At 42.8% G+C, this 13,541-nt stretch overlaps 1 protein-coding gene across 5 annotated transcripts in view; it reads left to right on the top strand.

Moving 5' to 3' along the window:
- Ttn (titin) overlaps window positions 1-13,541 on the top strand; it is a 271,242-nt gene that overhangs the window by 27,662 nt on the left and 230,039 nt on the right. For all 5 annotated transcript variants that reach the window (XM_075984819.1, XM_075984820.1, XM_075984821.1 and 2 more), the window contains 19 exons: window positions 407-640; window positions 752-996; window positions 1,825-2,093; window positions 2,209-2,373; window positions 2,482-2,650; window positions 2,759-4,452; window positions 4,581-4,862; window positions 5,281-5,547; window positions 5,634-5,906; window positions 6,124-6,387; window positions 6,478-6,738; window positions 8,439-8,699; window positions 9,244-9,507; window positions 9,598-9,858; window positions 9,984-10,244; window positions 10,686-10,946; window positions 11,817-11,958; window positions 12,046-12,211; window positions 13,082-13,313. In XM_075984819.1, the coding sequence (XP_075840934.1) occupies window positions 407-640; window positions 752-996; window positions 1,825-2,093; window positions 2,209-2,373; window positions 2,482-2,650; window positions 2,759-4,452; window positions 4,581-4,862; window positions 5,281-5,547; window positions 5,634-5,906; window positions 6,124-6,387; window positions 6,478-6,738; window positions 8,439-8,699; window positions 9,244-9,507; window positions 9,598-9,858; window positions 9,984-10,244; window positions 10,686-10,946; window positions 11,817-11,958; window positions 12,046-12,211; window positions 13,082-13,313 (5,971 nt within the window). The remainder of the gene's footprint in view (window positions 1-406; window positions 641-751; window positions 997-1,824; window positions 2,094-2,208; window positions 2,374-2,481; window positions 2,651-2,758; window positions 4,453-4,580; window positions 4,863-5,280; window positions 5,548-5,633; window positions 5,907-6,123; window positions 6,388-6,477; window positions 6,739-8,438; window positions 8,700-9,243; window positions 9,508-9,597; window positions 9,859-9,983; window positions 10,245-10,685; window positions 10,947-11,816; window positions 11,959-12,045; window positions 12,212-13,081; window positions 13,314-13,541) is intronic.

Consider the following 13,541-nt stretch of genomic DNA (forward strand, 5'->3'; position numbering starts at 1 on the left):
CATATATTCATCTTCAACCATTTGTAGGTTCTCTGATTTTCATGATATATTGCACTTGAAATTTGAGAGTTGGGAATATATATGTGAAAAAATATGGCTTTAGAAATGGGGATTGCATATTCAAAAAAAGGCAAATATTAACATAACCAAGTCCATAATGCCAAGCTCTCTCTATCTCTATGTCAAACACACACAAATAACCCATACTCTTGGAATACAATTTTATATAACATGCCATAAAGATGCCGTCTATGTAGATTAAAATTAAACCAAATATAGAAAGCTTCTAGATTCTTCTCACAGTTACAAATGTCAATATGTCTTTAACACTGGAACTAATATGTATCCTTAGAGGACTTCTACCTGTAAGGATGTGATTAACAGTTGTCATCTTTTTACTACATAGGAATTCCATATTTCTTCCTTTGAAGAGAGGCTTATTAAAGAAATAGAATACAGAATCATAAAGACTACCTTGGAAGAGCTTCTTGAGGAAGATGGCGAAGAAAGGATGTCAGTTGACATTTCAGAATCTGAAGCTATTGAGTCAGGATTTGATATAAGAATAAAAAATTATAGAATTCTTGAGGGGATGGGTGTCACTTTTCATTGCAAGATGTCTGGATACCCATTACCCAAGGTAAAATAAAAATGTGTGTGGGGTGTGCCTCCACACTGTGGTAGACATCAAGAAATTATACCATGCTTGTTTAATCCTAATTTATCCACACGTATATGATGTTCTCTGCAGATTGCATGGTACAAAGACGGCAAGCGCATCAGACAAGGGGAAAGATACCAAATGGACTTCCTACAGGATGGCAGAGCCAGTCTGCGTATTCCTGTTGTCCTCCCAGAAGATGAGGGCATCTATACTGCATTTGCCAGCAATATTAAAGGAAATGCAATTTGCTCAGGGAAGTTATATGTGGAGCCTGCTGCACCGTTCAGCGCGCCAACTTACATGCCCACACCGGAAGCAGTCAGCAGAATCAGGTAAGACGTCTACTCAGAGTTAAGTGGCATTCAAATGGTTTTAGAACACCGAACATCCCTGTTGAGAATTACTAACATATGAAAATTAAAGACTGAAATAATACAGAAGCCAACCACTGGTGATGCTGGCAATTGCTCTTTGATGAACGAAGAATCTTCATCAGTATAGCAAACTATTTTCCTATATATCTAAGGCAACAACAATGCCTGTTCATTTAATGTGTGATCTTAATGAATGATACCCTGAATTTAGAAAGCAACCCTACATTGGAGTGGGTGTTATTGCTATTTTGAAAATGGTAACACTGAGATTCCAAGAGACTTTGAAAAATCAGTTTAGTTCATCCAGGCTCATAGTCACATTATAAATGCAAGCTAGTCTGAATACATAATTAGTGTAGCATTTTGCATTGTTTGTTAGCAAATCCAATTTTTATATTTTTCTTCCTCTTAGATTAAAATAGATTTTCTATTTCTCTACATTTATTTATTTGGCTCAAACAATGAGCAGTTGCTGACATAGTTTAGTAATTTAATCATGAAAATGTAGTGATTAATTTAGTTAAAGGTGAAATGAAAAGATGGTAATACGGACTGCCTAAGATTTTGAGCCTGGGATCCTGGGTGTGTTGAGTGACATGGGTTTAACATAAGCAAAACACAACTTTAGGAATAATAATATATTCCTCTTTGAGTTTAGTGTGTCTAAGGTGAATGCTAAAACATGCAGAAGTACATTCCAAAGTAACATCGCCAATTAAGACAGACAGAGTTTTTTTCTGTGCTTCCTGAATGCTTCATGAAATAACGGTTTTCTTCATTTTCCAGGTCTGTCTCTCCGCGTTCAGTGAGCAGGTCACCCATACGCATGTCTCCTGCGATGTCCCCTGCACGAATGTCCCCCGCACGGATGTCACCTGCGCGGATGTCCCCTGGACGCAGACTGGAGGAAACAGATGAATCACAACTGGAGAGACTGTATAAGCCAGTCTTTGTGTTAAAACCTGCGTCTTTCAAATGCTTAGAAGGACAGACTGCCAGATTTGACTTAAAGGTTGTGGGTAGACCCATGCCAGAAACATTCTGGTTTCACAATGGTAAGCATGGTAAAGCTTCACCCATGAGTCACTGAACACAGAAACAAACTTTTATGTGTATTCCAACTATGTAAAAAAAAAACCCACCTATTTTGTGTTTGCTTATTTGTAACAGGAGAGCAAATTGTCAACGATTATACACACAAAGTTGTCATTAAAGAAGACGGAACCCAGTCGCTGATTATCGTTCCTGCGTCACCCAGTGACTCTGGAGAATGGACCGTGGTTGCCCAAAACAGAGCAGGAAAATCTACAATATCTGTGACTTTGACTGTGGAAGGTAAAGCGAGAGTTTTTATTAAAACGAAAGCAAACTGTTTCTTCATTTGGGGTCACAACCAGGCACTCCCACCCCCAGCTGCTCTAAATCGTGGCTTTTCTCTTGCAGCGGTGGAACACCAGCTCAAACCAGCATTTGTGGAAAAACTGAAAAATGTCAACATAAAGGAAGGTGCCAGGCTTGAAATGAAAGTCAGAGCTACGGGTAACCCCAACCCTGACATTGTGTGGCTGAAAAACAGTGACATTATTGTGCCTCATAAGTACCCGAGGATCAGGTCTGTTTGAAAAGATAGTCAAATTAAACTTCTTATAAAATCCAGCAGTGAAGTAAGCAGAAAGTGCCGCCACTATATTAATGGTTTTGTTTTCATCTTTTAAAACAGGATTGAAGGAACCAAAGGAGAAGCTGCCCTGAAGATCGATTCCACCATCAGCCAAGATTCTGCCTGGTATACCGCCACTGCTATTAATAAGGCAGGCCGGGACACCACAAGGTGCAAAGTCAATGTTGAGGTTGAGTTTGCCGAACCTGAACCGGAAAGAAAATTGATCATCCCACGAGGGACGTACAAAGCAAAGGAGATTGCTGCCCCTGAACTGGAGCCCCTCCATCTGAGATATGGCCAAGAGCAGTGGGAAGAGGGGGACCTTTACGACAAGGAGAAACAGCAGAAACCGTTTTTCAAGAAGAAACTCAGTTCCCTCAGGCTGAAGCGCTTTGGACCTGCCCACTTTGAATGCAGACTCACGCCGATTGGTGACCCCACAATGGTGGTCGAGTGGCTCCATGACGGAAAGCCGCTGGAGGCGGCCAACAGGCTGCGTATGATTAATGAATTCGGATACTGCAGCCTTGATTACGGAGTTGCCTATTCTCGAGACAGTGGTGTGATCACGTGCAGAGCCACTAACAAATACGGGACCGATCACACGTCTGCCACACTTATCGTCAAAGATGAGAAAGGTCTAGTGGAAGAGTCTCAGTTACCTGAGGGGAAGAAAGGCTTACAGAAAATTGAAGAGCTAGAGAGGATGGCTCACGAAGGCGCCCTCACAGGTGTGACCGCAGATCAGAAGGAAAAGCAAAAGCCAGACATCGTCTTGTTCCCAGAGCCAGTGAGAGTGCTCGAAGGCGAGACAGCCCGATTCCGCTGCCGAGTCACCGGCTACCCTCAGCCCAAGGTCAACTGGTACCTCAATGGACAGCTCATCCGCAAGAGCAAACGATTCAGAGTTCGCTATGATGGGATTCATTATCTGGACATTGTGGACTGCAAATCCTATGATACAGGTGAAGTCAGGGTCACAGCAGAAAACCCTGAAGGCATGATAGAGCATAAAGTAAAACTTGAGATCCAGCAGAGGGAGGATTTCAGATCCGTCCTCAGGCGAGCTCCTGAACCAAAGCCAGAGTTCCACATTCATGAACCAGGGAAGCTTCAGTTTGAAGTGCAAAAAGTGGACAGACCCGTCGACACCAGCGAAACCAAAGAAGTGGTGAGACTCAAGAGGGCGGAAAGGATCACCCATGAGAAGGTGCCCGAGGAGTCCGAAGAACTGCGCAGTAAGTTTAAGCGCAGGACAGAGGAGGGGTACTACGAGGCTATCACGGCCGTGGAGCTCAAGTCTCGCAAGAAGGATGAATCTTATGAAGAACTCCTCAAGAAAACCAAAGACGAGCTGCTACACTGGACCAAAGAATTAACCGAAGAGGAGAAGAAAGCCCTCGCCGAAGAAGGCAAAATCACTATTCCAACTTTCAAACCCGAGAGGATTGAACTTAGCCCTAGCATGGAGGCACCCAAAATCTTTGAACGAATCCAAAGCCAGACAGTTGGCCAAGGATCTGACGCCCACTTTAGAGTCAGAGTTGTGGGAAAACCAGACCCAGAATGTGAGTGGTACAGAAACGGTGTGAAAATTGAGCGGTCTGACCGCATCTACTGGTACTGGCCAGAAGACAATGTGTGTGAGCTGGTCATAAGGGATGTGACTGCAGAGGACTCTGCCAGCATCATGGTAAAGGCCATCAACATAGCTGGGGAAATGTCAAGCCATGCGTTCTTACTTGTCCAAGGTAATCAGAAAGTGTTTCATACAAGTGTGCTCTCTCTACGCCCATGAATATCCTGTGACACACTTAAATGTTTTTCTTTTCCCATTATTCAAATTGTTTGAGTTTAATTTTCTTTTTTCCCCTTGTAGCCAAGCAATTGATCACTTTCACACAAGAATTGCAAGATGTTGTTGCTAAAGAAAAGGATACCATGGCAACATTTGAATGTGAAACTTCAGAACCATTTGTCAAAGTAAAATGGTATAAAGATGGCGTTGAAATTCATGCAGGAGATAAGTATAGGATGCACTCTGACCGTAAGGTTCACTTCCTGTCCGTGCTGACCATTGACACATCCGATGCCGAAGACTACAGCTGTGTACTTGTGGAAGACGAAAACGTCAGAACAACAGCCAAACTTATTGTGGAAGGTAAAAGAAATAATGACTACATTGTTTACTGGAGTCATTCTTTATTCTGTGATAAAATTATCTAGACATAGCTCCTTTCACAAAAATAATTTTAGAGAATTGGATGCAAATTTTGTATCAAATATCAATTTATATTGTTAATCAAAATATTGACAATTTGGATTTTTTAAAGCAGTGTTGTTTTGTGGCCTCACTTTAAAATGTCTTAATTGAAATATATCTCCCTGCTTCCAAAAAATTCAAAAATTAAAATAGCTGATTTGTGGTAAACCTTTCTCGACTCACTAGCAGGAAGATACAAAAGACAATTCTTGAAAGTAGGAGAGGAAGATAATAGATATATAAGGCAGCGTCTCTATCCATACTCTAGCTTCATAACTCACCAAAGACATTAATTCACCTTCATCTTATTTTTCAGGTGCAGTTGTTGAGTTCCTGAAAGAACTTCAAGACATAGAAGTTCCAGAGTCATCCTCAGGAGAGCTAGAGTGTATTATTTCCCCAGAAAACATAGAAGGCAAATGGTATCACAATGATGTGGAGCTAAAGTCCAATGGCAAATACTCCATCACATCCCGCCGTGGGCGCCAGAACCTCACAGTCAAGGATGTAACCAAAGAGGACCAGGGCGAGTACAGCTTCGTGGTTGATGGGAAGAAGACAACCTGTCAACTGAAGATGAAACGTGAGTCTTCCATCCCTGACACTACAGTGTGAAGCAGTAGGGTCAAGGGTGGAACCATGACACTCACTTCTCCCCATCTTTCACAGCCCGGCCTATTGCGATTCTCCAAGGACTGAGTGATCAAAAGGTCTGCGAGGGCGACATCGTTCAGCTTGAAGTCAAAGTCTCCCTAGAAAACGTGGAAGGCGTCTGGATGAAAGATGGCCAAGAAGTCCAGCACGGCGACAGGGTTCACATTGTAATAGACAAACAGTCCCACATGCTGCTTATTGAAGACATGACCAAAGAGGATGCTGGGAACTACTCCTTCACTCTCCCTGCCCTCGGACTGTCTACCAGTGGGCATGTCTCTGTCTACAGTGAGTCTTATGTGGTTTTATGTTAATTCTTCTCCTTTAAAAAAATTGATGCCAGGGATCAAACTCGTGGTGTTTCACACACAAAGCAGGTCTCTATGATGAGCTGTAACCCCAGATCTAGTTTTGTGTTCCCGTTGACACTGAGCTGAGGAACTCGAATGTGCAGATGTTTTAAACAAAACTCACATTCCTACAATTCCTTGGTCTTCCTTTGCAGGTGTGGATGTGATAACGCCTCTGAAAGATGTCAGTGTGATAGAAGGTACCAAGGCTGTGCTGGAATGCAAGGTCTCAGTCCCTGATGTGACTTCTGTTAAATGGTACCTCAATGATGAGCAAATCAAGCCTGATGACCGCGTACAATCCATTGTCAAAGGCACCAAACAAAGACTTGTGATTAACCGAACTCACGCTTCTGATGAAGGACCTTACAAGCTGATGGTCGGCAGAGTGGAAACTAGCTGTAACCTCTCTGTAGAGAGTAAGGACTGTTCCATGTAACAAGCCCCTGCTTTAAGCGTTTTACATTCTCGCTGTAAAAATAACTGCCCAATATTTTCCTTTTCTCTAGAAATTAAAATCATCAGAGGTCTCCGTGACCTGACATGTACAGAAACTCAAAATGTGGTCTTGGAGGTTGAGCTGTCCCATTCAGGAATTGATGTCTTATGGAATTTTAAGGGCAAAGAAATTAAGCCCAGTTCTAAATATAAAATTGAAGCTCATGGGAAAATATACAAACTGACAGTCCTGAATATGATGAAGGATGACGAAGGAGAATATGCATTTTTTGCCGGAGAAAACACAACGTCTGGAAAACTTACCGTGGCAGGTTTGTGTATTGATCATGCCGTCTAAGATCTTCTGGGGAGCCACTATTGTAATATAAAGATGCTGTTTCCCATTGGTTTTCAAATCCTCCTCTGCTTCTCACCGCCAAGCCTCTTCTCAGGGCTGATCTCAAGGCTGTTCATGCCTCACTTCTGCTCTCCCGGCCTAAATTGTGCGCATCCACCCAGCCCTCTCTCAGATGCCATCTGTGCATCTGAACGTCACTCTCAGATGCCAGTTCCTCCACTTATTTCTCCAGTCCTGGACCCCCTTGTCTTCAACTTTCATGACCCTTGTTATACACTGTAGCTTATTCCCTGTTTCCTTTCCCAACACCAAAGCGTATGGCCCTTGAGCAGAGAATTGATTTCTTCTTTCTCTTCTCTGTGTACTCCTCAGGATACACGATGAATAAATGTTTGCTAAACCAAGCTTTGTTTTAACTTTGCTTCACGGTTCATTTTTTCAGCATTCTTTATCCCCCAAACATATTCCTCTTACTTCATTTTTGTGGACCCAATGACTATTTTCCATTATAAATATAACTTAATTCCTTTGTGTGTTTCATGGTGGGAGGGGTAAGCATAGCCTTTCCCATTCAGCAGAAATCCTTATCTTTAGAATGAAGACTCATGATTATAGTTGGCTTGTCCACACAGAAGTAGAGGTCATCATTAACCATTACGGTTCATTACAGTGTGAGTTCTGAGGAACTGTATTCTGCTCAGATTTGACTCTTCTGGTATCTGAGCAGGTCAGATGATAAAAATGAGTCCTACTTGATGTGAAAGTCTCATGATTTGTACTTTATGACATATGTCTTTAGTGATTTAGCCATAAAAGACCTATTAAATAAAATCTCAGGCCCTTTACATTTATAAGATTATTTTCTGTATCACTTTAAGTATATAAAAAGAGAAGACTTAAGTCCCTATGTGATTTCACTTGGCATTTTAAAAATACCTAGCATAGGCAATACATCACTAGAAACTCAAAACACAAAATTGAAGTGTGTGTCTTTCCTTGAATTCAGGATTTAGAGGAAAAGAGGTGCCTAAGCAGCTAAGTAGTTAAAGCAGTTACTGTTGCTTCCGATGATGATGCGGTAAAGGGACACTAGAAAATATTGGAGATGACATTTCAACTCGAGAATTTGGGTATACAAGAAATATATTTAAAAAACACCAGTGAAAGCTGGACACGATGGTTCAATGCCTATAATCCCAGTACTTGGAAGGCTGAGGCAGAAGGATTCCCATGAGTGTGGGAGCCAAACTGTGTTACAGAGTAAGGCATTGTCCCAAACAAGTGGGCAATAAACACACTATTGACTTTGACATCTTGTTCAGCAAAATTTCCCTGAGTATAAAACAAATATGAAGAAACTAATTCTTAGAAGACCAAATAGCATGCTTTCAAAAACAAGGGATGGAGTTGAAAGCTATCTGTGTGGAAGACCGTGTGTTACAGATCTCAGAATTCTTTGTGCTGTTTTTCATCTTTGCACAATGTATTCTCTGGTTTTCAGTTAGGCATACTTAGAATAGGGGGTTTCTGTGGTGCTTTCTAAATAGAGGTACAAGTGACTATGTTTAAAATCATGGTTTTAAGATTTAATGTTTAATGTTTAGTTGTGCAATGATTGCTTTAGCCTGTGGATATTTTAAAGAACTCACTTGTAACGCCACTCTTGTTCTGAAGGGGGCGCCATCTCCAAGCCGCTCACAGACCAGACTGTAGCTGAGTCACAGGAAGCTGTGTTTGAGTGTGAAGTTGCCAACCCTGAGTCTGAGGGGGAGTGGCTGAAGGATGGAAAACCCTTGGCTCTGAGCACCAACTTCAAAAGTGAATCTGATGGCCACAAAAGGAGACTTGTCATTGTCGCTGCCAAGCTGGACGATGTTGGAGAATACACCTACAAGGTCGCCACTTCCAAAACATCTGCCAAGCTGAAAGTAGAAGGTCAGTCATGGATGGACAGCCTTCTCACCCCCAAATCCTGCCTACTCTCCTAACTGTTACCATCAGGAAAGTCAAACCCAATGGCCGTTTAGGGTCACATACATCTTCACTTTATAAGATCATTAGTTTATCAACTTTTCCTTATGAAGTGTGTAGGAGAATGTGCGAATTTTCATCAGGTATATTTTGTGTGTGTGTGCGCGCGCTCATTGCTGCATTGCTTAGGGTCTGTGCAAGAGCTGCATCAGACATTAATAATGCGTCCCTCTTGCACCCTTATCCATTCAGTCTATTAAGCTGTTAGTATATGATATGGAAACTTCAGATCACTGAAGTTAGCATAGTCATTGCACAATGTCCATTTCCAACTGAATCTCAGATTCTCTTAAGTAATTGCCAAGTGTCTTTTAAAATGAGGGGCTACAGAATTGTAAAATGTTGGCTAACCATTCTGCAAGCTGACTGGAGGTGATCACACTGAGAACCTCTTCTCTTTGCTGGTCATCATTAATATTTTCTAAACCAATTCTTCACTCTTCTGAAGCTGTCAAAATTAAGAAGACTCTGCGGAACCTCACGGTGACAGAGACACAGGATGCTGTCTTCTCCGTTGAACTTACACACCCAGACGTTAAAGGTGTCCAGTGGATCAAAAACGGAGTCATCTTGGATTCCAGCGACAAGTATGAGATCTCAGTCAAAGGCACACTGTATTCTCTGAAGATTAAAAATTGCACCCTGGCAGATGAATCTGTCTATGGCTTCAAACTGGGAAAACTAGGAGCCAGCGCCCGGCTGCACGTCGAAAGTAAGTTGACTTGAACATTGAATAGGTAGACAGCCTGTAGTTGCCTTCGTGGTAATCCCATCACTGAATTTCTCCAACTTTCCCCATCAGCTGTCAAGATTATTAAAAAGCCAAAGGACGTGACTGCCCTGGAAAACGCTACCGTGGCCTTTGAAGTCAGCGTGTCCCACGACACAGTCCCGGTAAAATGGTTCCATAAGAATGTGGAGATTAAGCCGAGTGACAAGCACAGACTGGTCTCCGAGAGGAAGGTCCACAAGCTGATGCTGCAGAACATCTCCCCTTCTGACGCTGGGGAATACACGGCCGTGGTGGGGCAGCTGGAATGCAAAGCCAAGCTGTTTGTAGAAAGTGAGTGTGAGTTTGTAGTGAGTGAGTGTTCCCCGGGGACTCCTCTAGACTCGCTGCTGCCTTCCTTCCTCTGTGTTTAAACATGCATTAACGGAGCTGTTTTCTGATTCCCCCTTCCCCCCAAGCACTGCACATCACGAAGACTATGAAAAACATTGAGGTTCCCGAAACCAAAGCGGCCTCCTTTGAGTGTGAGGTGTCCCACTTCAACGTTCCTTCCATGTGGCTGAAGAACGGCGTGGAAATTGAAATGAGCGAAAAGTTCAAGATCGTCGTGCAGGGGAAGCTCCACCAGCTGATCATCATGAACACCAGCACCGAGGACTCGGCAGAATACACTTTTGTTTGCGGCAATGACCAAGTCAGTGCTACCCTGACAGTGACCCGTAAGTAAATGCCTAACTATGTATGTGCGCATGTATCTGGACGGGTGGTGTGGATATGAGCACATAACAAACATATCTAAAGAGAGCAGACATGTTTTTTCATGTTCTACACCTTCATTTCCAAATCATTTAATTTACTAAAAATTATTCTTGATAGAACATCTACTGTGTGCTCACGAGTCTCTGCTAGCCTCTCGGTGTGAATAAAAGTTTCTAATGATAATATAATCAAAAATCTACTGTCTCTCACTGTGTTGTCCCTGTCACTATCTCAGTTGGCCTTCTCTCACACGTGAGCAGTGTCAAAGCTCCTAGCCCTAAATTCTCATCACGTCAACACGTAGACAGAAACCATTCGACACTCGGTTCTGCACTGGCTACAACCCGCTGCCTAGTTCCATGGCATACCCAGGTGTCTCCCCCTTTAATCCTCCTCTGCAGCTATCATGATAACGTCCATGCTGAAAGACATCAACGCTGAAGAAAAGGATACCATAACTTTTGAGGTGACGGTAAACTATGAAGGCATTTCTTACAAATGGTTAAAGAACGGTGTGGAAATCAAATCAACGGACCGGTGCCAGATGCGAACCAAGAAGCTCACCCACTCACTGAACATCAGGAACGTGCACTTTGGAGACGCTGCCGACTACACGTTTGTGGCTGGAAAAGCCACGTCCACAGCCACGCTTTACGTTGAAGGTATGACTTCCTAAATGGGTCCCCAAGAAAAGGACGCTAAATAGACCACATAAAATATGACTCTTCCAATTAAAGAATAGACAACTCGGATGTGGTATGTCCAACCAATCGGGGTGGGAATTGAAATAAAAAGAAATTAGGAACCCAAACTAGAATATGGGTAAATGCCAGAAATACATGAAATGTAAGAGGCCAGCCACAATGACACACATGCTGTATGCATCCGTTTCTATGAAATGGCTTTAATACATGAGTCTCACGAGACACAGATCATTAGCTTCAGTCTAGCACGAAATGATGGGAAGTGGATGTGATGGCTAAGAGCTGCCTGAGTTCTTCCTGAGAAGAATTCTACTTCCTGAAGAATGGTGGTGATGGCTCTACAATACATACAGCAGATACCATAAAGTTATGTTCTCTAATATATATTGAGCTATAGCCTCTAAATCATAATATACATTGAATAATACACTCTCTAATAAATCAGGATTATCTAACCTTTGGTCTTCTCTGGGCCACATTGGCTTGGTCCTCACATTCATTAAATTCAGGGCGTCCAGCTGGGATATCCATGTATTAATTAACTGAAAACAAGCATACGTTCATTTTTCCATGGAATGGTAACAGGATGGAGTCCTGTTCGTATTTAAGAACAAGGGGATAAATTTACAAAACGAGTTCCAAACCCCAAAATGTCTGAAGTGTGTTTACAGGTTTCGTGTTGGGCTACACTCACGGTTATCCTGGGCAGAAACCTGCCCCGTTCGCATCTGCAAGTCAGATGCCTCTGCAGGTGTGCCGATGGAATAGCATGTGACTTACATATCAATGACAATGTCGAGTGCTAATTTTTTATGCTCTGTTTTGCAGCTCGTCACATCGAATTTAGGAAACACATTAAGGACATTAAGGTTCTGGAGAAGAAACGCGCCATGTTTGAGTGTGAAGTTTCTGAACCCGACATTACTGTCCAGTGGATGAAGGATGGCCAAGAGCTTCAGATGGCAGACAGGTCAGCTACCTTGTCTTGCTGTCTTCCAGCCATTCCAGCTTCCTTCTGAGTCCCATACACTAAGCTCCAGTGCCCTTTTACCCACAGGATAAAGATTCAGAAGGAGAAATACGTCCACCGCCTCCTGATCCCATCCGCACGGATGTCCGATGCTGGGAAGTACACTGTGGTGGCTGGTGGCAACATGTCAACCGCTAACCTCTTTGTAGAGGGCCGGGACGTCCGCATCCGAAGTATTAAGAAGGAGGTTCAGGTATTGTCGACATATTGACAAATCATCAATAGTTCTTAATCCACTCTTATGCTTTAATTTCTGACCTTTAACTTTTATAATCTCGGCATTTTAAAGGTTGAAGTTAGCTTTTCCCTATTAGCTTGGGTTCTTAGGCTGCCATTAGTTCGGTCACAGTTTCTTGTCACTCAGCAAGTACGTCCTTTAATTGCCTGTACCAACCACCGTAACGTCCACTGTGCTTACAGTGCTTGTCCTTTTGGGTGCTGATCTTCCAGAGGACATGATGGAGGGAATGTGTTCTAAGAAATTCATTTTGAGTTCAGATCCATCATTTTTGTCTTCTAGAAAAAACTATCATGCTTTCGAGAGCTTGTTCTGTGTTTAAAACAAACACACACACAATGACTTGCAGAGAAGACTCACATGACCAGCCAGCCTCTCTTCTCTCATTTTCTAGTTCTGAACCCTGGTTTGCCCACTTTGAAGCTGAGGACAGTAATTGCTCTCTATCTTACAGAGTTAGAGTTCATAGGATGTGAAATCAGATTGAAGGGTGGCTTCAAAGACCTCTATAAATAATTAAATTCCCCCAGATATAAAATATCATCATTTCAGTTATTACTTATTAAAGCACAAATGTTAGAAGACAAAATAATTGTCTCCTCGAGCATCCTGCCCTCATTAGCCCAGGTATGAGTTTGATTCCCAACACAAGAGGTTTGGGTACCATTCACCCAGAAATATACAGGACAAAATTTACCCGTATTATAATCAGCTAACTCATGATGCCGTGAGGACCTGATTTTTCATGCTTTTTAAGTGAAACGGATTAACTGAACCAGAAGCAGATTCATCTCCAGTCTTCTCGTTGTGCTGCTCCTTCAACAGGTCATCGAGAAGCAGCGTGCCGTTGTGGAGTTTGAGGTCAACGAAGATGACGTTGATGCCCACTGGTATAAAGACGGCATTGAAATCAATTTCCAAGTTCAAGAGAGACACCAGTATGTGGTGGAGAGAAGGATTCACCGGATGTTCATATCTGAGACCAGACATAGCGACGCAGGCGAATACACCTTTGTGGCCGGAAAGAACAGGAGTTCTGTGACTCTCTACGTCAATGGTACGTGGTTAGACTTGCGTGGCTGTGGTTGCATCTGGAATCCACTTTTATGCCACCACCACAGTGGCGGTGACTGAGAATTTTCAGACGAGCCCATGGCACTCATCTGGATGTAACTGTGTTTGTGTCCACATCAGCCCTGTGGAAAAAAGAGCAGCTGCTGAGAGGACCGCTGAGATGTCATTTCCAGGAGGCGCCTGCTGGCTGGGGCTTCATTTGTTTGATTGA

The sequence above is a fragment of the Microtus pennsylvanicus genome, chromosome 9 (assembly GCF_037038515.1).
Source record: "Microtus pennsylvanicus isolate mMicPen1 chromosome 9, mMicPen1.hap1, whole genome shotgun sequence".
Lineage (NCBI taxonomy): Eukaryota > Metazoa > Chordata > Mammalia > Rodentia > Cricetidae > Microtus > Microtus pennsylvanicus.